At 45.3% G+C, this 23784-nt stretch overlaps 1 protein-coding gene across 12 annotated transcripts in view; it reads right to left on the reverse strand.

Annotated features, from left to right (window-relative positions):
* Positions 1 to 5526: 5526 nt before the first annotated feature.
* Positions 5527 to 23784, reverse strand: part of RHBDL3 (rhomboid like 3) — a 144217-nt gene continuing 125959 nt past the window's right edge. For all 12 annotated transcript variants that reach the window (XM_081181441.1, XM_081181440.1, XM_081181439.1 and 9 more), the window contains 3 exons: positions 22864 to 22964; positions 9034 to 9094; positions 5527 to 6736 (listed from right to left, as the gene is read on the reverse strand). In XM_081181441.1, coding sequence (XP_081037567.1) covers positions 6465 to 6736; positions 9034 to 9094; positions 22864 to 22964 — 434 coding nt within the window. In that variant the 3' untranslated portion in view covers positions 5527 to 6464. The remainder of the gene's footprint in view (positions 6737 to 9033; positions 9095 to 22863; positions 22965 to 23784) is intronic.

The raw sequence follows: 23784 nt of genomic DNA on the forward strand, positions 1-23784 counted from the left end.
GAGAAAATTATCCTCTAATCACTCATTGGCGCAGACATATCCCAGAACGACTGGGTGACTTTAAGAGGCAGTTTAACTCAGAACGGCCTCCATTCTTGTGCGATCTGAGTGGCAAAATGTCTAAGCTTTGCAGAGGCATTAGCTAGAAACCTTGCAGAAGATTTCATTTGCCTCGGATGCAGGGTGGGGGTTGTGGAGGAGAACTGCAAACTAGATTTGGGGTTGATGACAGTCATAAAGGATATGATGTGAATAGGGTGAGATCAATGAGAAGTGTTTTCGTCTCTTGCCCTTGCTCCATGATGGAGTGTCCTTTGCTATGGTTGGGGGCAGATTATGTGGTTGGGAAGCAGATTTCAACCTCAAAAGTAAAATGTTTTATCTGAGCCAAGAGCCTCATTATGCAGGAAATTCTCTTCACCGCAGCACTGAGGTATAGTTCTCATAGGCACACATGAATCAGACCACTGACCCATCTAACTCAAGACTGTTTACACCGCTTGGCAGCTGCTCTCCAGGGGTTTTCGGTCAGGGGACATTCTCAGCTGTTTTGAGAAGCCAGGGATGGAACCTAGAACTTTCTACAGTACATGCAAGCCAGATGCTCTGCCACTGAATTTGGCCCTTCATGAAAAAGGAGGTGAGGAAATAAACCTGTTTCGGGGATATAGCAGGGCAGATGGGGACTTGATTGAATACTGCTCCAGACAGATAAATTTGTATGTCAGGGAGAAGACTAGGCTGAAATCCTTTTCCTTGACAGCTAATAATAATAATTTATTATTTATACCCCACCCATCTGGCTGGGCTTCCCCAGCCACTCTGGGCGGCTTCCAAAAAAATATTAAAATACTATAATACATCAAACTTTAAAAGCTTCTTTAAACAGGGCTGCCTTCAGATGTCTTCTAAAAGTCTGGTAGTTGTTGTTCTCTTTGACATCTGGTGGGAGGGCGTTCCACAGGGTGGATGCCACTACGGACAAGGCCCTCTTCCTGGTTCCCTGTAACTTGGCTTCTCGCAGTGAGGGAACCTCCAGAAGGCCCTCGGTACTGGACCTCAGTGTCCGGGTAGAACGATGGGGGTGGAGACACTCCTTCAGATATACTGGACCAAGGCCGTTTAGGGCTTTAAAGGTCAGCACCAACACTTTGAATTGTGCTCGGAAACGTACTGGGAGCCAATGTAGGTCTTTCAAGACCGGTGTTATGTTGTCTCTGCGGCCGCTCCCAGTCACCAGTCTAGCTGCCACGTTCTGGATTAGTTGTAGTTTCCGGGTCACCTTCAAAGGTAGCCCCACGTAGAGCGCATTGCAGTAGTCCAAGCGAGAGATAACCAGCTAACACGATGTGGGGATTATTATTTTGAGCGAAGGAGCATTCAGTCATGTGGGTTGCAATATTGCCCTCACCTGCTATTTATGAGAACAGGGCTTAGGAGTCACAATTCAGAATATCATCCATGCTACTGCTGTGTACCCACCTCTCACTTTTCATAGACTCATGGAATCGTAGAGTTGGAAAGGACCCCACAGGTAATCTAAATCCATCCCCTGCAAATGCAGGAATCTCAACTACAGCACCCATGACAGAAGGCCATCCAGCCTCTCCTTAAAAACTTCCAAGGAAGGAGAGTCCACAACCTCCCAAGGGAGATCGTTCCACTGTCAAATAGCTCTTACTGCCAGAAAGTTCTTCCTGATGTTTAGTCGGAATCTCCTTTCTTGTAACTTGGAAGCCATGCATTCCCGGGAGCAGATAAGTCACGATGAAACGTTTGCTGTTTTGGTGCCTGTCCCGAATCTGAAACGGCAGCAAGGCTCTGCAGGCTGTTTTGTAAGTTTACACTTCCTTCTACTAAAGCAGTAGAATTGGCCACTCTGACATTTGGTATCCCTGCATCAAATCACTCGCACAGGACCTCATTTGGACCTGTGGATCAGGACATTGTCACATTCTAGAAGCATGCTCCCTAGCCTTCTCTAACTTGGAGCTCTCTGGCTATACTGTGAAGCCCAGCCATCCTCACCAAATGGGCAGCTCTCCCTGAGTTCCCGGCAAAACACACACACACACACACACACACACACACACACACACACACACACACACTCCAACTCAGATACACACCTTTCATAAGGTGGACATTTCATTAGTAGAAAATAACTCAGATAAGCATAATAAAAAAATTCCTTCTAGTAGCACCTTAAAGACCAACTAAGTTAGTTCTTGGTATGAGCTTTCGTGTGCATGCACACTTCTTCAGATACCGATGGACTTCCTGAAGAAGTGTGCATGCACACGAAAGCTCATACCAAGAACTAACTTAGTTGGTCTTTAAGGTGCTACTGGAAGGAATTTTTTTATTTTGACTATGGCAGACCAACACGGCTACCTATCTGTAATCAGATAAGCATGTAACCTATAGTCATCATAGGCCCGTCACTTTGTTTTTACCTGTGGAGAGATAAAGCCCAAGTAGACAAGGCTTTGGCTTCATAATGGGGGGGAAGCCTATGACAGGAAAAAGGGATTTAACGTGAACTCATTGGATTAATGAGACTGGTGCCAAACTGTGTGCCGATCACTCAAAAGCCTAAGCTTGTCCCTGGCAACAATCTGTGAGCCTATCAAGGCAAAATTCAAAGACCAGCAAGACCTCAGAATTCTGGTTTCTTGATTGCATCTTCAGCTCAGTCAGATTTGAGCTCTGTAATTCTTATCTTCCATTTAACAACCGCAAGCAAGTGAACTGTAAAAAGACTTCCTGCAGGACTCTAGCCTTCTCCTAATAAACGGAACATGTGTCACATAATGAGTGGCATTGCACCCCCCCCCCAGTTTTTCTGCAGTAAGCAAACCAGGTACTCAAAATCAGCTGCTTTCTAAGCACCAAACCTCTAGCGTTGCCAGTGTTCCTGTTGGATGCTTCCCGGTGGGTGTTTATTTTGGGATGGGTACTCAACATCCATGCGTATTTTTTGCTGCATCCTCATGACACTGTTGTCATCTAAATGCCAGCCTACATTTTTCACCCATTTAATCCAGATTAACCCTTTCTAGGGGGAGTCGATTAACCTAAAAGAACAAAAACAACCTGTTGCCAATGACCTGACTCCACTTGCAATATCTGAATGACCGGTTTGCAAATTTAGACCGTGCCTGAAGCATGCAGAGTGTTCTGTCAATAACATAACCAGGCCACCCACAACTAACCTTTCATCTGATGAGCATTGGTGCAAAGGTTTTTTGTGTTCAATGATCTCCATCCCCAACTAAAGGGCAGTCTTGTTCTGGGCGTGGTTGTTTGGCGGTGGTAGTTGAATTTCCAATTGGCATGCCACTGCGACTGGTTCTGGGAACTAAAATTACCAGGAAGCAATGTGATAAGGCACATATGCATGGCCTCATCATTGTGCATGCATCATTAGAAGCTAGAAAATAAATATCCAAAGAAATGAGGAATGATTTCTGGGTTTTTGAATGGTTAGTGAGAAAGATCAATATTACTGGGCTGCTTCCAAATACAACTCCAGAGGATTTGACTATCACTACTAGAGAAATACAGTGGTACCTTGGGTTACATACGCTTCAGGTTACAGTCTCCACTCACCCAGAAATAGTGCTTCAGGTTAAGAACTTTGCTTCAGGATGAGGACAGAAATCGTGCTCCGGTGGCGCGGTAGCAGCAGGAGGCCCCATTAGCTAAAGTGGTGCTTCAGGTTAAGAACAGTTTCAGGTTAAGTACGGACCTCCGGAACGAATTAAGTACTTAACCTGAGGTACCACTATAGTATGAGACAAAGAATAACAACTTTAGAAAAAAATGAGAACAAATATTGCCCCTCTTTGAAAGATGTATGAAAAAAGGAACGGCTAGGAATCGTACATTTCTCCCCTTTCTCAGGACTGCTGTGTCCCTGGGCTGTTATTCTAGGATCTTTCTGGTGTGCTTATTTGTGCTGCAAAATGGACATAAGGGTTATTTGCAACAGACAGCATTTGCTGTCACTTAAGTTTCAATTTTAGTGTGCTTCGCATGGAAGTCACCAAGCACTTTAGATATGTTAGCTCATTTGGCAGCCACAATATCGAACTGGAGGAATCAAATTAGGACTTACCCTGCTTGCTCAGCTCTGCTAGCTTCCTGCCAGCATGGCCTCTTCACACATTACATTTCAAAATGCCTACGTACAGTATCTTAAGTGTATGACGGAATTGCCATTTATGAATGCAGCAAACATGCGTCGTACAAATACAGGGAACGAGGCACAAGTTGGCTTGTCAGCAGGCCCCAGTTTGTCCTGGGTATTGTATGAAATGGCTTACACCACCCATCTTTCAACATGTACCCATTATCCAAGTTTAGAGCAGCCATGCTGAGCTTATGTCCAGGAACAGGAGCTGGCACAAAGACCTATGCTTCTGCTGATTTCCAGCATATAATTGCAAAGCTGGTACAGAAGCCGCTCGCATCATCTGCTAGGTATGATCTCATCCCTTCTTTTGCAGAACACCCAAGATCCATCTGCTAGTTTTCAGTGAGGTAGTAAACCTGTGTCTGGGCTGCACCACTTTAGACTGCAGGTAGGGGCTCACACGCTCAAATGTTCCAACACACAAAATCGTTTTCTACATAGAAAATTAGATGCAAAGGAGAAATGTTCTAGCACTGCCCTCTCCCTGGTACCTAATTTTCTAAGTACGGGGGATTTTCACATGAAAGCATTCAGTCATGTTAAGTAATACTTGTTGCTTGAAGTGGTACAGGTCAGATGTTGCTTTATGCCAGGAGTGAGGTACCAGTGGCCCTCCAGGTATTGTTGGACTCCAAGTCCCATCAGCACGCCAATGGTCAGGGATAATGGGAGTAAGCCAGCACATCTGGAGGGCTACAGGTTCCCCAGCCTTGGTTTACTCCAGAACATGCAGCCCTCTGGATGTTGGTGGACTACATCTCCCATCATCCCTGACCATGGGCTATGCTGGTTGGGACTAATGGGAACTGGAGTTCAATGACATCTCGAGGGCCATTGATCTCCTTCCCGTTTTACTTTAGCAAGAACTAAGCCCTACTCGAGGTACTGTCGTCAAATGCATCCCTGACCCATTTGACCCTCTAACCGTGCAATCTTCTACATGCCTACTCAGAAGGAAGCTCCACTGAGTACAGGACTGTATCTAAATTACACCTGCAAAATTCATAAAGCAGCATTGCAGCCCGGATGGCTATTTTTCAAAACACATGAGGCAAAGGAACCACGTCCACATTTTCCAAATAAGAACTGCGTAGAAATGTTTGTTGGGGATGTGACTGAATATGTCTCCCTAGGTTGCAAGAACAACACCCCAAAAATCAAAGGGGCTGTAGAGTTGTGGTCTCTTGTCTTGTCCAGTGCTATAGACGGGAGATGAAACATCCATTATACGCTCTGTGCGCTGAAATGTTCTGGAATAGCATAACTGAACTAAGAGACATCTAGCAACCCCTTCCCAGCCAGCAAGTAGATCTTGCTCTTTTTTAAAAAAAGAATGTATAGGACCAAGGAAGAAAATAAGAAACCAGAAGAAAATAGCATGATTGTCCACACAAAAATTACAAAATATTCAAGTGGTCTGCAAAGTATTCAAGAATGAAAACCCAGTCACAAACTCTGAATATCTAATTAAATATGAAGTTGTATTTAGCAACCAGGTTAAAGCACTTTCAAATCTTTCTGTGCAATTTGGTTTGTCCTTTAGTTGAGAAGTGGCCTCTACCACTGGCAAGTTGTGAACCCATATATGCTGAACCCCTTGGAAGATTTCTGTAAGACCTGCTCCTCTTAACAAGGCAGCAGACCTGAGGATCTGTCCAGGTTTACTGGGCACCAGCAGTGGCACTGAAGAACAGCCTGACCCGTCAAGCCAAGCATCCTTGGCTGAGTGCCCTTTTAGTTAAAGGAAGCAAGAGCTTTCCCCTCATGGCCTGATGGATGGCTCTTGTAAATTGTGAGTATGGTAGAAGATTAACCTGGAAAAATGTAGGCAACCCAAACAAAATTTCACTATGTGCATTAGCATTCACCAGTATGCTGGTGTTAAGTGTCCTGTTATACAAATATAGGGCTGAATTGTCAGCCTTTTTATCATGAAAGCAACACCAAGCTACTTGCATGATCAATGGATACAAGGCCTGGTCCTTATGGACTACGGCGATACCTGCAAATCTCCATGCCCAAATCTCCTTCCAAACAAGTTTCTATTGGCCAGTCCCTGCTTAGGTCATCGTTTTCCAATCTTAGCCATGCAGCATATAGTTTCCCCCTCAACTTGTGCCATTTCAGAAGATGGATTTGCTTATATCCTGTGATATTCATACAAAAATAAACCCTCCGTTTCAATCCCACCCCACCCCGCCCTTGAAATGGAGCTGGCAGATGAGAAGTTATCCATTTGCCCTTGAGAGTCCCTCGACCCAGGATCTCAAGGAGGTGGAGGTAGTTTCGGGTCCAAGAGGCTATAGGCGAAAATGTTCCAGAAGATGGCAAAGAGAACAAACACCACGTACATGGAGACAAAGATCCACCATAAGGACTGGTCTTGGAGTCTCTGCTCATAGTTCCTTAGGATGACTATGCCTAGGGTGATTCCAACAGCAACACCCCCAAGGTGGGCGACAAAACTTGGGTGTGGGCATGGAGGGTAAGCGGATGGGTAGAACCTCAGCCACACAGCTCTTCCAAATTCAAAGCTCACTGGAAGAGAGGAGAAACGAGAGGTCACTGGTCTTGAAAGTGCTTCTAGGTTGTTTTTTCCAGATATTTCAATATATTTTGGCAGTTCTGTTTTGAAATTATTATTTTTTATCATTCTCAATGAGAAAACCCAAAGTGTTTAAATATAACTGCGCACTGTTGTGCAACGTTTTATTTGCTACGGTAAGATGCCTATAATACTTTTATGAACCCAGTTTTAATATTTCTGTAAGCAGTTACATCGAGCATTTAAATATTTCTACAAATCCTAAAGCAAAAAAAAGTATCACCTCCCCACTTATTGTACCATTTCATCCATACGTGCTACTTTGAAATTCCCCCAGTGAAGAACATTGATGGGTTCACAAAGTTTTGCACTTGAATATAAACAAACACTGTTCCTCTGTGTAAAAATATATTCTTGTCGTCTCCTCTTTTCACCAGATTTGTTAGCTTCATCATGTATGCCATACCCCAGGCTATGTTTCAAATTGTTCTCAAGTACGTTCATATTTGTGATGGCCGGGGACTCAGGCTCGGGCTCAGATCCAGAGGAGTCTCGGTCTGCACCAGATCCTTTGCCTCAGGCATCATCTGAACCAAGTCTGGGGCCTGATCCTGAAGAGTCCCAGTCTGCACAGGTTCCCCTGCAACAAACACCAGCTGGGCCAAGTCAGGGGCCTGAGTCTGCCCTGGCTCCAGATGCGGGGATCACCTACGTTGCCTTCAGCTGGGCTATCACTTACAGCTGCTCCACTACCGGTTTGGTCAGGGGAGGCTGAGGTGGCCTTTGGGTCTAGTAATCCACCGACGTCTCCTGAGCTGCAGAGACTAAGGTCTGAGAGAAGGAGAGACCTGAGTACTCGCAGGAGGAGTGCTGGTCTTCAGGCAAAACAGGGAGGTGAGTCGCCAGGGGATCAGGACCGGCCGTTACCCCGACGAAGATAAAAGGCTGTCAGACCCTGCCCCAGGTTTTCGGGAGCACCATTGCTATATGCCAGACCCTGCCTGAGATCCTGTACCTGTCCTTGCCTGGTTTCCTGCCTCGTGTCCTGCCTTGGCCCTGTTGGACTGACTCCTAGTGGAACCTATGGATTCTGGACCAGACCTGGACCGCGGTTCTCGGGTTACCCCTGGGCCCAGCCCATTATTTTACTTTCAATTGCCTAGGTTTTCTGCTCTGTTGTTTGCTGGCCTGGGCTCCTTTGGGAGGAAAGGCAGGATAGCCTATAAACAAACAAACACACTTGGTTCCTCTGCACACCCTGAAGAGGTTCAGTTTGACAGCAGCAACCAAGGGCAGAACAAGCGCCGTGTGCAACATGGGGCAGCTACCAAAAACAGCACACCTACCTGGCGCTTTCTTATATAACAAGCAATTACACTCAGAGAACGTTGCGATAAGTCAGCCATGCAGTCTGTTTCCCTGCTGGCATCCTCGCGATGAAGCGAGGATGTCATCATAGCTGAAGCAGATGCTTCCAGCTCTGGACTTATGTTGTTTGTACAATTTTCTGTTTCCCAAAATCAATAACCATCTTTCAAAAAGAAGAAGAAGAGGAAGGAACAGAACTGTACTGTACAGTATGTTACAGAGGCTCATGGGAGAGAGCTCGACACAGGAATGCTGGTTTTGGCGACTGGCCCGTATTGTTCATAAGTCTGCGTTTGCCCCCAAGAAGCACGAAACTCTCCGATCCAGGTGTGTGCTTCACTCTTTGCAGGGTCAGAACCAAAGTGAGTGATAATGACTGCTACAGCCAATAAAAGGTAAAAAAAGGCAAAGGACCCCTGGATGGTTAAGTCCAGTCAAAGGCGACTATGGGGTTGCTCGCTTTCAAGCCGACGGAGCTGGTGTTTGTCCACAGACAGCCTTCTGGATCATATGGCCAGCATGACTAAACCACTTCTGGTGCAACTGGACACCGTGATGGAAACCAGAACGGCCGGGAACACTGTTTGCCTTCCCGCCGCAGTGGTACCTATTTATCTACCTGCACTGGCGTTCTTTTGAACTGCTAGGTGGGCAGAAGCTGGGACAGAGCAACCAAGAGATCACTCCGTCACAGGGATTCAAACCGCCAACCTTCTGGTTGGCAAGCCCAAGAGGCTCAGTGGTTTAGACCACAGCGCCACCCGTGTCAATATTATGCCTCCCAATGTGTCAATGCAATTTACAGATAAGAAGGCTACTTAGATGGGAAATGTATGGGACATTGAGATCCTAAAAGGAGGTGCAGTAATGACAAATTTAAAATGACAACCTAGGCACATACCAAGCATATGAGGATACTTACTACAGATCAAGGCAACAGCCATGCGCAACAGCTTGAATTGGCACTTCATTCCAGACCAGTTCTGGGGAAAGAGAGGAGAGGGGAGTCAACAATCTCCAATTAAGTGTTTCACATGCTGAGAATCTGGAGGTAGATATGAATCTAAAGGACCCAGAGGGCTCTCCTACCCCCCTCCCCACACACCCAATGCCAGCGAACAAGCTTCCCTGCAGCTTCTGCAGCCTTTGGCATACTCTCAACTCACTGGGCTTCAGGGCAGAGAGAAACAAAATCAGAGATTAGCTTTCTGAAGTCAGTCAATTCCGCCTGCTTCTTAAGTGAGCAGCAATGCTGGCCAGAAGAGGGAGATGTTTTAAAACAAATGCCAATTTATTCCCCCTGCACCACACAACACTGCATAATCGCATGGGGTTTTGAACGCCTGTCCTTTCCGCTGTGAAACCCTTACTCAGGAGTCCCCAAGCGATTCTCACAGTTCATCTGTTGGGTGAAACGTCTGGGGGTGGGTGGGGGACGAAAAATGAGATAGGGGTTGACCCGCCACATGGTAAATTGTCATCTACTCTCTAACAATTTCACAGATGAAAAGAAGGACTCCTCTGCTGCAACAGAATAGAGATTCAAATATGAGACTCTTGCCCCTAGGTATGGTTGAATCTGTCAATTTCAATTTCTCTCTGTTTCTCATTTTTCAGTTCACATGTCTGCAGCAATCTGCAATTTAGGAAAAAGATCCTAATGAAACTTAAGCAGCAACTTAATGCAATTTTCTCCTAATAAACACATTTTTTGTATGCCATTTTCAAGATTCTAAGTATTTTCACAAGCAATTGGACCCAATATATATACTCACTAATATATGCATTTTATGCACACTGGCTGGACAACTGCAGCACAAAACTGGAGAAGTGAAAATTTCAAAGGATATTTGTGTTTCAGTTCATATATGGGTCTGAGAAGGGCAAATCAGGTAGATTCTCATTAAAATGCGAACCACATCACATTTGTCTCCAATCCCTATCTGCCCCAAATTGTTTTCTTTTAATGTATTATTCTGCATTTCCTTTTATGGACAGAGCAGCATTTTTATATAGAGCATCTTTAATGAGACTGATATCATCAGTTTATGCAAATAGCTCTCCTTTTCAAGCTGTTACATGTTGCTCTCTTTCTCCCATCTACCTTCCCAATTGAAAGAAAAGGAACAACCTGCAGCATACACTGTGCTTTCCTAAGCAGGAAATTGGAAAGACCTTGTGGCACACAGCTTAGAAGTAGCGGAGGATCAATAAGAGAGCCCTGCTGCAAAGTAATGCAACCTGCAAAATTTAGAGGACAAGCTCAGTTCTCAAGGAAGAGAGACCGAAGGAAAGACTAATATTTAAGCACAGAGATGATGGGTTAGAATGGACAATGACCTTACAGGTGTAGTTAAGGCACTTTGCTGAATAGGTATTTAGGTAAGAAAGCACTCACTTCATCACATGTTCAATATTTGCATGCCGAGGCAATAGCTAAAGGTGCTTTGCAGCATAGCCTTTCCAGAGTATGCAATCATGCTGACAATCTTCAGCATGGATTATGACTGGGGTAGCATCAGAAATGTTTATTCGCCAGGCTTGTACATTGATAGCATTTTCTGCTGGTCAGATCAGCAAAAAAATTCTACCTGTCAAAACACAGTAGGCTCCTTTGGGTATTAAATAACACATTGCGGAATCATACATAACACAGTGCCTGATCCTCTGTCCCCTTATTTAGATGAATCTTGCACACATATTCTATAGCGCAGTGAAATCTGAATCCAGCTGTGACAAGTGAACAATTATTACAGATCAGTTGTGCTACTTGTGATCCATCCCCTGCCCCTACAGCCAGCTCCAGTGATTGCAAAAATTGCCACTAATTATATCTGTGACCTTGTGAGAATGTATCCAGGAAAAGCTAGAACTGCGAGATCATTATTGCCCATTATTTAGGGAAATTGCAAACTGTAAGGGAAGAAAGAGAAATGAACAGGACTTCCGGGTTGGCGCGATTCGGAAATGGCGGATTCCCTCCGAGCTGCGGAGGGAATCGGCTCAACCGAGGACGGGTCTTTGCCGCGCCGGCGACGCGGGGACCCTTAAAAACCGCAGGCGCGGAAGCCTGCGGACTGAAGACTCGGCGGGTGCCTTAAGCGCCCCCCCGATCCACGAAGAGCCTTTTTAAAGGCTGCGGAGAGGATACGGAGGGCGGCGTGGCGCTGAGAGTCGATCGCTACCTCGGTGGAGTGAAGCCGCGAGCCATGACCAGAGAGCGCTGACTTCCTTCCTTGAAATTTGGACTGAAAAGAAAGAACCCGTGAGTAAGACGGAATTGGATCTTAAAAACATTGCCCTGAATTGGAGACGACCGGGGTGTGTGCTAAAAGGAAGTCCGCACCCCCCCCTTGCAGACGATCTAAGCAACGACAAAGTGCTAAGCTGGAGAGCCTACCCTTGGAGGGGTGAGTTAAAAAGGACACTAATTTCCAAGATTTAGTTAAAAGAAATTTTGAGCTGGAGAGTGGAGACTGGGAAGCCTTCTTTTTGCTTTAAACAACCCCCCCTCCCGGGCCCGGGAGCATCCTGTCTCTGTGCCTGTGTAAGAGCTGCGGAGTTTGACAGCTGTCAAAGCTGTCAAGCGGGCAGTTTAGAGTGGAAAAATTGCTATTTAAGATCCCTCTGGACTAAGATGAGCTACAATTGAACCAAGATTGTTGGAAACAAAGTAATAAAAATAAGTTAAAGGATTGTTGGAGAAAAGACTAATAAGTAACCAGATCCCCCCTAGGGGGAATTCTGTGAAACTACAATGGATACAATGGCTGTGGATGGAAAGTTACTAGTGGAAATTGAAAGGATGTTTCAATTGGTGGGAACTCTACAAGAGCAGAGCTTAACTATGAATAAACAACTTATGACCTTGACTTCTGGAACAGGCAGCTCTGCTGTATGTATTGAGGACCTGAATGAGAAAGAATCCACAGCTGAATGGGAACTGATATCTGAAGAGGTGGAAGAGACTAAACAAGAAAAAGAGAAAGTAAAGCTGGGAAGTAATAACCAAAAGCCGACATCTGTGGAACACAAGCAAGGAGATTTTTGGATTACACCTACCACAAGTCTGCGAAAGATGAAGAAGATGAAGGAGGAGGCCCCGGGAGTTTATGGAACACAGGAACTTAAAACAAAGAAATATGATCGGGGCCTCCATTCTGACTTTGACTTTGAGGATGCAGGATTTGTGGAAACCTTTCAGCAGTGGCTTTCAAATGTCCTTGTGGGAAGAGAATATGGTTTGATGGCGAAAGAGCTTTTTCCAGACTTGATGACCGACATAAAGGACTACCAACAAGACCGGCGGAGAGGGACTGAAAGAGACTTGAAAGCCTCGGACGTGAGGAACCCAGGCTAAGAACTGCTATTCTAGATATGTATTGGGAAGGGACAAAAACCGGGGATGGGAGGGAGGGAAGAAGAGAATCTTAAAAACACTCAAGACCTTGAGGTTTAGTTAATATGACTTTTAATTAAGACAAAATGAGAAATCGACGGAAGAGAATTTGAGTCCAACTTAGGAAAAATCTATATTTCTTTATAAAAAAGGTAATAAGATGGTTAAGAGGAGAAACACCAAATTGCTGACACAATCTTGGGAATTGGGATGCACAAGGGGGGGTGGGGGGAAGTCTGGGAATAGGGTTAGGAAACTAGGATTTTCGGAATTTATACATGTTCTTGTCTTGTGTCTTTTTTGTGTGTGTTTTGTCTTTATAAAAGTGGAAAAACCAATAAATTTTTTTTTTAAAAAAAAAGAAAGAGAAATGAACATTCCAGCTCATAACTTGCTCTGACGCAGAGGAGAATTTCTCATTTAGTTATTATGCAGCATCAAGGAAATACATGTTGGAATTGGTATCAGAAAGAGAGAAATTATCAACCCTACGCATAGCTATTCCGAAGTAAGCCTCACTGACTTCAATGAGGCAAAGTTGTATACGATTGCAGTCTTAAATATCTATCTCTTCTACCACTTTATATTACAGTGGTGCCCCGCAAGACGAATGCCTCGCAAGACGGAAAACTTGCTAGACGAAAGAGTTTTCCGTTTTGGAGGTGCTTCGCAAAACGAATTTCCTATGGGCTTGCTTCGCAAGACGACAATGTCTTGCGAGTTCCTGCTGGTTTTTTCCCCTTCCCCCCCTTTTTCTAAGCCGCTAAGCTGCTTATCAGCTGATCCGATCAGCAGATAAGCCGCTAAAAGCCGCTAAAAGCCGCTAATAGTGCTAATCCGCTATTCCTTCAATGGGCTTGCTTCGCAAGACGAAAAAAAGCTAGACGAAGAGAATCACAGAACGGATTCTTTTCGTCTTGCGAGGCACCACTGTATGTGTATCTCTAAAACATAGGCTAGCAGAACATACGTTGCAGTGCTGACCAACATAACAGAAAGTAGACAAATGCAGTTAGTCACCTCAATATATTTAAAGATCAGGAGCTGAGACTTGAAGTGCCCAGCTTTCTTTTCTCTGACAGAAATCAGTGCTACCATCAGTTTGACACTAGGCAATGCCACAAAATATTGGCTGATCCAAAGGCAAGCTTCTTGAGTGCTGATTCTCAATAATTTCAGTGGATCAGGAAAGTTGAACAAGCCATAGGGATTTTTCCAGGGTGAGGTGTTAGCAAAGCAAATTCTCCAAAGAAATAAACAAACATATATAACTAGCATCAGAAAACAGGTCTATCACTTTTAGTAGATCTGGTGACTGAGCTGTGTTAAGGTCTGGGTAGACCTGGCCTCTGAGAAGCTTATAGTCTAGGTCGCTCCATTGTTTCCCAGCAGGTAGACTTGCTGTTGATCTATGGGTGAACCTGACTCTCAGGTAACATCTTTCCACTTACCACTGGAACCCTCCATCCTTTTTCCCTGGCTCCCTTCATCTTCTCCAGCCCTTCACTAATTGCACTGCTGCTGCTACAATCAACTTCATTGCCCACTCCCCATTGTACTGATTTAAAAGACAGCTGCAAACTGTAAGCCTGGGCTACAGCTTGAATTGCCATACACTCCTTCCAGCAAAATGAGTATAACTCTTTTCAATAGAACAGGCATCAGAACTACCCAAGCTGCATTTCTGAAAGGCCCTCTGTAAGAATCAGTTATACTCAGTCTATTAACAGACACACAGTGGCGTAGCGTGGGGGGTGCCAAGGGTGCCGGCCGCACCGGGCGCAACATCTGGGGGGGGCGCAAGTCCAGAGGGAAGGGACAAGTTCCTTCCTCCGCCGGGCTCCCTGCAGCCACCGCCAGCCTTGCGCCCTAGCGCGCGCGCGCGCCCCGCCGCCGCTGCGGCTGCGCTCCACTCACTGCTTGCAGGAGGAGCAGCCGCTGCAGCAGCGCCGACGCCGCCACCGACGCCTGGCCGGCACGGGCAGCCTCCGCACCCCGACGCGCCGCCGGGCCTCGCCGCACCCTGCGCTGCGTGCCCGGGTGTCAAGTCGCAGCCTGAGCTATTCTGGGGCTCCCTTGTGACTCAGCAGCAGCGCCGGTGCAAAGGGGAAGCGCCGCGCCAGAAACTGGGAGCGGGGCGAGGGGAGAAGGCAGGTGATCTCCACGGGCTTAGCCAGACGGGCTGCGCAACGCCCCCGCTCGGTCCCACCAGCCCAGCCCTGTGGGCCCTGGCACGATCAACCTGGGCCGGTGGTGGTGGCCTATCTGGCAGGGTTGTTTTGACAATGAAGGCACGAGAAACCTGTCTGCAAAGGGGGAAGGGCCGCGGGAGCAGGTGGCAAGCCCCGGCTGGCGGGGAGGGTCAGCAGCATGGGAGGCGCGCGCCCGGGCGCGGGAGGAACAGGCCGGAGGTGGGAGCGCTCTCCGCGCCTCAACTTGGAAGCAAACCTTCCGCCCTTCTGCCAGGCAGCAGCTCCCCACGACTGAGGCCGTAAGCGGGACACGCCCCCGGGGGGCAGCAACTGGTCTCCCAGAGGCCCCCTGCCTCTGGTCCTCTGCCAACATGTCTAGCCCCTTTTTAAAGAATGCTTTAGCTGAGATTCCTGCATTGCAGGGGGTCGGACTAGATGACCCTTAGGGTCCCTCTCCACCTCTAGGATCTATAAAGCCGCCTAAAACGAGGGATCACCACAATCTGTAGCTGCAAAGCTGTAGCTTGAATGGCCTTTTGCTCCCAGCCTCCCACCCATTCTGCCCCTTCCCCCTTCTAAAAACGTTGTAACCTTTCTGCAAGCACAACTTTCATAATCCCCCTTTGGTTTTGCCAATTTGAAAGTAGGCAGGGAGAGACAGGGGTTGGATTTTTGCTTGTTTGTTTTTAAAGTGACAGTATAAAAGAGAGTGGTCAGTTCTTGTTATGTTTCCAAAATAAAGGTTTGTTTGTGAAGAATCATTTTTAACTGACAAACAATGTATTTTAAAGGGAAAAAACCTATTCCCTACATTGCATCATCATACTGAATAAACTGCCAGATGGGTGGGGTATAAATAATAATAATAATAATAATAAATAATAATAATAATAATAATAATAATAATAATAATAATAATATATATTCTCTATGTGTGTGGGAGTTTCAAAAGTGTCAAGGATAAACAAAGTATTTTATAAAGGGTCTCATTACCTTCCTCTCCTGGGGGGAGGGGGAGAGGTCTGGAGGCTGCAGTGTCCACCCCTCCCTTTGCCCCTGGATTGCAAACCAACCATCTATCATGTTTCCTGGGCCACTTCCTGTGGGGCACTTGCCCCTTCTCCCTACAGCCCCATCACTCTTGCTCCTTGGGGTGCTCAGGCTGGAGAATACAACTCTTAACCTTGGTCCTGGGTTTGAGTCCCCTGTTGGGCAAAAGATGGGGTTGGACTAAATGAGCCCTGTGGTCCCTTTCCAACTCTGCAAGGATGATTAGCTCCTTCGGCCTACACTTCTCAACTGAGCGGCCTAATAGAACCATAGAAAAGAGACCCCCCAGGGCACATGGAGCCAGTGGCGTAGCGTGGGGGGTGCAGGGGGGGCCGGCCGCACCGGGCGCAACATCTGGGGGTTAGGGTTAGGGGGCGCAAATCCATGGGTTAGGGGGCGCAAATTACTTGCCTTGCCCCGGGTGCTGACAACCCACGCTACGCCACTGCAGACACAGAAATGCCAGAAAATACCAACAGAACGGGGAAGAATTTGCTAGGTGTCACCACCAAAGGCATGGATCTTCTGCAATTCTTATTGCAGAATTCAGTATGTGAATTGCAGATTCCTGGACATTATTGCTTGCATTTTTGAGAATCCTTCAAAACAAACAAATGTCAAAATAAATTTAAAAAAACAAAAAAACTGTCCAGTAGCACTTTAGAGACCAACTAAGCTTGTTCTGGGTATAAGCTTTCGTGTGCCTGCACACTATCTGAAGAAGTGTGCATGCACACAAAAGCTCATACCAAGAACTAACTTAGTTGGTCTTTAAGGTGCTACAGGAAGGAATTTTTTTATTTAGAGAAACAAATGTTAACCTCTCATGTTCATTGTTTTGATATATGTATGCTGGAAAGTCCAGGCCTGGGAGCTCGTACCATCAGCTTCTGTCATGAAACAAGTTGGCTTTTTTATTTATCCTGTCCTTCCTCCAAGGAGCTCAGGGTGGCATACAACTGGGGGTGGTAGAAGGTAGCTCAGGACCTACTTATAGATCTGTTGGAGCCTTATAGAACATTGGCAAGGGTTTCTGTCTCTCAAACGATCAGCCGTGGCAACAACAACATAACTTTCCCCATCTGAATTGGAGTATTGAAATGAAGAAAGCTAACAAGGAGCAGACTGTTGTATGAAAGGACTATGAGGTTAGTTCTGGTACTGTACACAAATTTCTAGGCTCAGAACGCGCTTAGAGGCACCCTGTTCTTTAATACTAACTATATGCCTAAGGACTGATCGATTCTGACACTCAACATTCCTTTAATCTTATGTATTTTGTACCAGGCACTCACTGATGGATCTCAGGGTTCTAGTAAAAAAACAAAGTCGTGAGTCAGAGCATCTAGTCAGAGTACACTGAAACAGGCTTGGCTACAGAACAAAAAACAAAACAACCCCCCCCCCAACAATCTAGTAATACAGATGTGACAAGTCATCACCCCAGGAATTTTTCATAAGGCACTTCACAAAACTTTAAAGTCTCTGGCTGGGCCTGTGGTAGACTCATTTTTCTTTTATAAACAAAGCTCTGGGTGAGATGCGAGGGCTAACCAAGCAAAATATTACAGATCAATAAATCTGAGCTTAAGAACCCAGAGACGAAAAATCAATAAATTTTATGTGCACTCTGGGGGTGGGGTCTGACAAGATGCACACACACTCATGGACATAGATCTGATGAGTTCTTCAATTTCCTTTTTTTATTGCACAAGCCCTGACAGTTTTATAACTTTATCCAAATCTCCTCACTTCCTCTCCTTCTCCCCCCTGAGAGGACAGTTTTAATCTCCCTCCTTCTATGGGGGTGGATGAACACAGTTGGGGTGCAATTAGTTGTTCAGTGCCAGGTGTTTCGTGCTAATAGTCCCCATGGAATGTGAAGATAAGACAGATAAGCAAATGGCAAGAGATGCTTTTTTGTGAGCCTTTCCAGCTTTTGTCGACCTCTGGACACTCCCTAACAGGTCTCTAAAAAAATGTGCAGATGAGCAGCACAAACATAGACTCCAAATGTGTCACAGAGCTTTGTATATGTCTACAATTCACAGCCGAAGTCTTGGTTAGCAGCTGAGTTGATCCTTAAAAAGGTAAAGGTAAAGGACCCCTGACAGTTCAGTCACAGATGACTCTGGGGTTACGGCGCTCATTTCACTTTACAGGCCGAGGGAACCGGCGTTTGTCCACAGACAGTTTTTCTGGGTCATGTGGCCAGCATGACTAAGCCGCTTCTGGCGCAATGGAGCAACGAAACCAGAGCAGTGCACGGAAATGCCATTTACCTTCCCGCCGCAGCAGTACCTATTTATCTACTTGCACTGGCATGCTTTCGAACTGCTAGGTTGGCAGGAGCTGGGACAGAGCAACAGGAGCTCACCCCGTCGTGGGGATTCAAACTGCTGACCTTCTGATCAGCAAGCCCAAGAGGCTCAGTTAGCCATGGTAATTGACTATCAGGGAGTTCAAATATTATATGTCTGGGTTCATTTTAGGATGGATGAATCTGCCAGTTTTAGTCTCTGTTTCTATTTTTTCCAACCGTAAGTTTCGCTTGCCCCATTTCCAAATACATTTGCAATCGAAAACAACAGCTGGATTTTACAAAAACATCTCTGCATCTGATCACTCAGGAAAAAAAATACATATTCGCAAACTTAGGACAACTGTCTTTGAGGAAAAGGATTTTCATAAAGCTAGTTTGGGGCAATGCTTTTATGGTCTACAAAATTTGTAACAAACCACACCAGAACTGGAAATACAGTTGGCAAAGACAGCAAAAGAATTCAGGTCTATGGTTGATTGAAAATATTTTGCAGTACATCTGGAGGGCTGGCTTATACCTTCTCTGTTAGAGTGACAATGGAGTAGTCTTAGTATAAGGTTATTTCTAGATAGTTTTATATCCCGCAGAGATTAAGAAAGATTATGAGATCAGGAATAAGTATTTGCTGGAAAGGATGTCACAGGAAGGGAACTTACATTCACATCTAGTGGGTCTGCCCTCAAATACAAACATACCTGGTAGAGGTCATGCATGTTAGTTGTATTACAGCAGGTTTTTGCTTACAGGGCTTTCCTTTAGTTTTTTAAGATCTTGCAAAAATGAAAGATCGGGATTTTATTCAAAGCATATCACTGCAAATATATTGAACTTAATTTGGCTCTGGAAAGGCTTTGAAATGCCAAATGTCGGTGAATTAGCAAGATCTGGGACATTATAGTTATAGAACCAAGCAAAACATGTTTTATTAAACTGAGAATTGCCAGAATTTCTGGTGATACACTTAAAAGGTACCTTGGAGACTGGCTTAACCCCTATATACCCAGTAGGCCACTATGGTCTGTGGGAGTCTTTATCCTGCAAGTTCCAAATATCTCAGAAGCCTGCTCTACAATAACTATGTGAAGGGCTTTCAGGGTGGTTGGCCCATTCTGTGGAATAGCATTTCTGTTGAGAGGTGACAGGTTCACTCTGCACTTTCTGGAAACAGTTGAATATATTTTTGTTCCAACAGGCTTTCGCAGTTCTATAAATGGGTCTGTGCCATGGGCGTCTATTTTGTATTGCATTGCTTTGTTTTTACTAAATTTGTTTTTTGCGAGCTTTTTTTTTTTTTAAAAAAAAAACACATTTCATTTTTCAATGTATTTTGCAATATATTTCATTTTGCAACAAGAACTATTGTAAACTCATTGGCTATCTTTGCATTATTCACCCATAACAGCATTCAAGGTGTCACAAAAGAAAGGGAAATACATCGCCACACCATGCAAATAACATACAAAAATAAACTCTAACCAAGGAGATCTCTCCAAAGGCCACCATGAATCTGTGAGGAAGTCCTCGTCTGCTCTTCCTGTCTCATGTACATCAATCAGCTTGAAGTGTTTGTGTAGAAGGTGATTAATAAAATTATAATTATTGACAGCAATAATAATGAAGTAAAAATATTTGTTAATATTTTGCTGTGGAAGAACATAGCAAGAACACCCCCACATCGTTCAGCCTGGACACTGAGGTCCAGCTCCGAGGGCCTTCTGGTGGTTCCCTCCCTGTGAAAAGTGAGGTTGCACGGAACCAGGCAGAAGGCCTTCTCGGCAGTGGTGCCCACCCTGTGGAACGCCCTTCCATCACATGTCAAGGAGATAAGTACCGTATTTTTCGCTCTATAAGATGCACAAGACCATAAGACATAGTTTTTGGAAGAGGAAAACAAGGAAAAAAATATTCTGAATCCCAGAAGCCAGGACAGCCAGCGGGATCTCAGCACAGCGATCCCGCTGGCTGTCTTGGCTTATGGGATAGCCGCGTGCAGCCTCTCCCAGGCAGGGGGGTGAAGGCTCCCCCTGCCTGGGAGAGGCTGCGTGCGGCTAAGGCTCCCCCATGAGCCGCGCTCCCTTTAAAGAGAGCACGGAGTGTGTGTGCGGCTCTTGGGGGCTTTTCCCCAAGGAGGGAGAAGGGCAGCCCCTCTCCCTTCTCGGGGAAAACCCCCAAAGAGCCGCACACACACTCCACATGGCTCTTTAAAGGGAGCGCTGAGCAGAACCTCCTGCCTGCATTCGCTCCATAAGACACACACACATTTCCCCTTACTTTTTAGGAGGGGGAAAGTGCGTCTTATAGAGCGAAAAATACGGTAACTATATAACCTTTAGAAGACACCTGAAGGCAGCCCTGTATAGGGAAGCTTCTTAAGGTTTGATAATTTATTATGTTTTTATATACATTAGAAGCCGCCCACAGTGGCTGGGGCAACCCAATCAGATGGGAGGGGTACAAATAATAGATTATGATGATCAAGAATGAATTCCAGATGTTGTAAAAACTGGGATTGGTATGGATAGGCTGTGAATATTCTGTTAAGTTTCTACATATTGTGAACTAACAAAACATTAACAAGCATGATTTTATTTTTGGAACCATGGAGATCAGGTTTTGAATGTGCCTCCATGGAGAAGGGTACCTCTAAGAAGCAGGCATGATGCAATGTGGGACTGACATCATGCATATTTAAGAAAACCACATGGCTCTCGACGGTCCCACCAAGCACCTTCATCTGTAGTACAGAACAGAGGAGTGCCAGCATCTATGGACTGTGGTGAAGTGTGATTTGTGCCCTGGATATGAATCTGACAAGTCTCAAAGACCACCGTGCAGATATGCCTCTAGGCTAATGATTCAGGCAGTGAGGGAAATTGCTGGAGAATGCTCCCATCTGTGTCTTACAGTGCTCATGGGTTTTGTCTATAAATTACTCCAGCCATTGAACAAAAAATCCCCCAAAACCTTTGCTTCTTTTCTTCTAAACTAATTTTCTTTTATGCAGTTCTCCGCAGAGATTAGTAACATAGTCAAAAGGCTCAGGGTGCTGCTATTAAATATTGCGTTTTCTCCTCCACTCTTTATTTTCATGCATCTTTATTTAGTTTATTTCCCCCCTTTATTACTTCCCGTCGGGTGAAATGCCTTATTGCTTGCTCTTCGTTTATTTATTTGCAGGAACATTTCATTCTGCAGCCAAGGACGTTTTTATTTCTTGCAGCTACCCAGAGGCACTCAGGGAAGCAAAAAGATTCCAACGAACCTTTTCTCCCACAAGCAAACAAAAAAGCGTAACAAAAAGATGAGCACTGACATTAATGGGATGCAGCAACAAATGCAAAAGATCATTTTCATTATGGAAGATTTCCCCTCATCAGCATTAAGTGAGAACGCTTTGTTTCAAATGCCAGAACTGGGTAATGTGAGAAGATTCTACAGCCAAGCATGAACAACACAGACTCTTGTGGCATCATAAACTAACATATCTATTATGGTATAAGCTTTTGATGGGATGCTGTACATGAATACCATATGTGTCACTCTAAAAGCGCGGGGGAAACTTGTGTGAAATAGAAAGGTGACAAAAGTAATTCGCACAAACAATTTGAAACAGACTTATGGGCATACCAGAGCTACATAGTTTGGTCTGCTAATCTGTTCCTACTGACTAATTAATTAATTTTATTTATTAGATTTATCTGCCACCCTTTATCAAAAGATTTCAGGGTGGTTCACAAGATAAAAATACAAGAAAAAAGCACAAATAAAAAGTTAGAACAGAAACAACAAAACAATAGCCCACCCCAAACACATTTAAAAGGACGTATAATATTAATCAGCCAAAGGCCTGGTTGAAGAGGCCTGGCACCTAAAATATATATATATATAATTACGGCACCAGGCGAACCTTCCTAGGGAGAGCATGTTATGGGTTTCAGAACTCACAGAGTTAAAGAGTTCTGAGTGACGTCTCTTTCCTGAGGCGTGGTCAAAGACACTTACGGGAGTGGTTTGCTCTGAGTGTCTCAGTCTGCCTCTGGTACGCTATGCGAGAGGGAGGATGGGCGAGCTTTCGCCAGGTCTGATTTATGCTGTTAAACTTCATGATTAAAGGGTAAGAAGATAAGGAACGCCTTTGTGTTTGTTCTGAATTATTACCCACTGGCTGCAATTGCTTCTCGCCGCTGTGTTCACTCTGCTACCGGCCAAAGAGGCATAAGGACTTTTGGATCGGCACGGACAGTTAGCAAGCTGCGCAACGGAAGAGTGCCGGACTCCATGTTTGGCCTTATTGGCACTCTCGGCCCTTTTTGGCATTCTGCATTTTCATCATAAACGGAACACTGTCAAAAGCTGGAGCATTTCTGGAAGTCAGCCTAAACACAGAAGCTTCCCTCCTTAATTCCTTATCTGTAGTTCATAGCTCTGTGCTGTGGTCATACACCCAGACAAGGATGTGTGCCTTTTTGTCTTTGTTGCCTATACTTTGCGAAGGCAATTTGATGTAGCCAATAATGCTGATGACGACCAGCAGAAGACCCTTTCTTTGGGGCTTCCCACAGGCATCCGGTTGGCCACCGTGAGAACAGGATGCCAGACTAGATGGGCCATTGTCCGCTGGCTCTTCTTATGTTCTTAAAAGCTTAATGAAGAGACAGTAACAACCGCAGCAGTTGGCTGTTCCTAATACTGGAGCAGCTTGGATTCCAAGCAGCAATTCCGTCCAATGAAGTCATGCCATTCCTGGTCTCTAACTCAAATTGTATCACTACTTAGTCTAGTACTTACCATTACTATGTTGGCTAGGTGAGCAGATATCAGGGCGTACACGCCTCCAGATGAGCCCACGACAGGTGCAGTCATATCAGCAATAGACACTGCCAAGGAACCTTAGAGAGAGAGAAAAGGGGAGGGGGGGATTTTATTGCAAAAACCTTGCTAAGCAAGAGTCAATCTTCTTCCTCTTTTTTTTTTTTTTGCACATGAAGTTCTCAGAAAAAGGGGCATTTACAGATTATCACAAACCTTGCTAAGCAAAAGAGCTGACCTCCTCCCTCTTTTTCGCACATGGAAAGGGCACCTACAGATTGTTGTTAATTCGTTCTGGAGGTCCGTTCTTAACCTGAAACTGTTCTTAACCTGAAGCACCACTTTAGCTAATGGGGCCTCCTGCTGCTGCCGCGCTGCCATTGCACGATTTCGGTTCTTATCCTGAAGCAAAGTTCTTTACCCGAGGTACTATTTCTGGGTTAGTGGAGTCTGTAACCTGAAGTGTATGTAACCTGAAGCGTATGTAACCCGAGGTACCACTGTAGTATGTGAAGCCACAGTCAACGACAGGCAGAGTCAAATCAGTCTAATTTTGGGCGTAGGGAGAGAATTGGGCCAGTCCTGCTTTCCAAGCCTAAATCATTTTGCTGATGGAGGAAAAGTACAAGGTGGTCTCTCTCTCTCTCTCTCTCTCTCTCTCTCTCTCTCTCACACACACACACACACACACACACACACACACACACACACACACCAACCCGCTTCCTCTTGCAGCTTAAAGACACTTGGGGAGGAAATTGGTCATATGGTCCCCATGCATACTGGCATCCTAGGGGGGATGAGACACTAGCCTAACTTAAAGTCCCAGCTGAATGAGGTTTTGCACCTGTGAACTCTCTCTCTTCCGAGGGCTCTATGCAGCCCTAAATCTACATCAGT

Source organism: Podarcis bocagei (genome assembly GCF_964188305.1).
Source record: "Podarcis bocagei genome assembly, chromosome: 2".
NCBI lineage: Eukaryota > Metazoa > Chordata > Lepidosauria > Squamata > Lacertidae > Podarcis > Podarcis bocagei.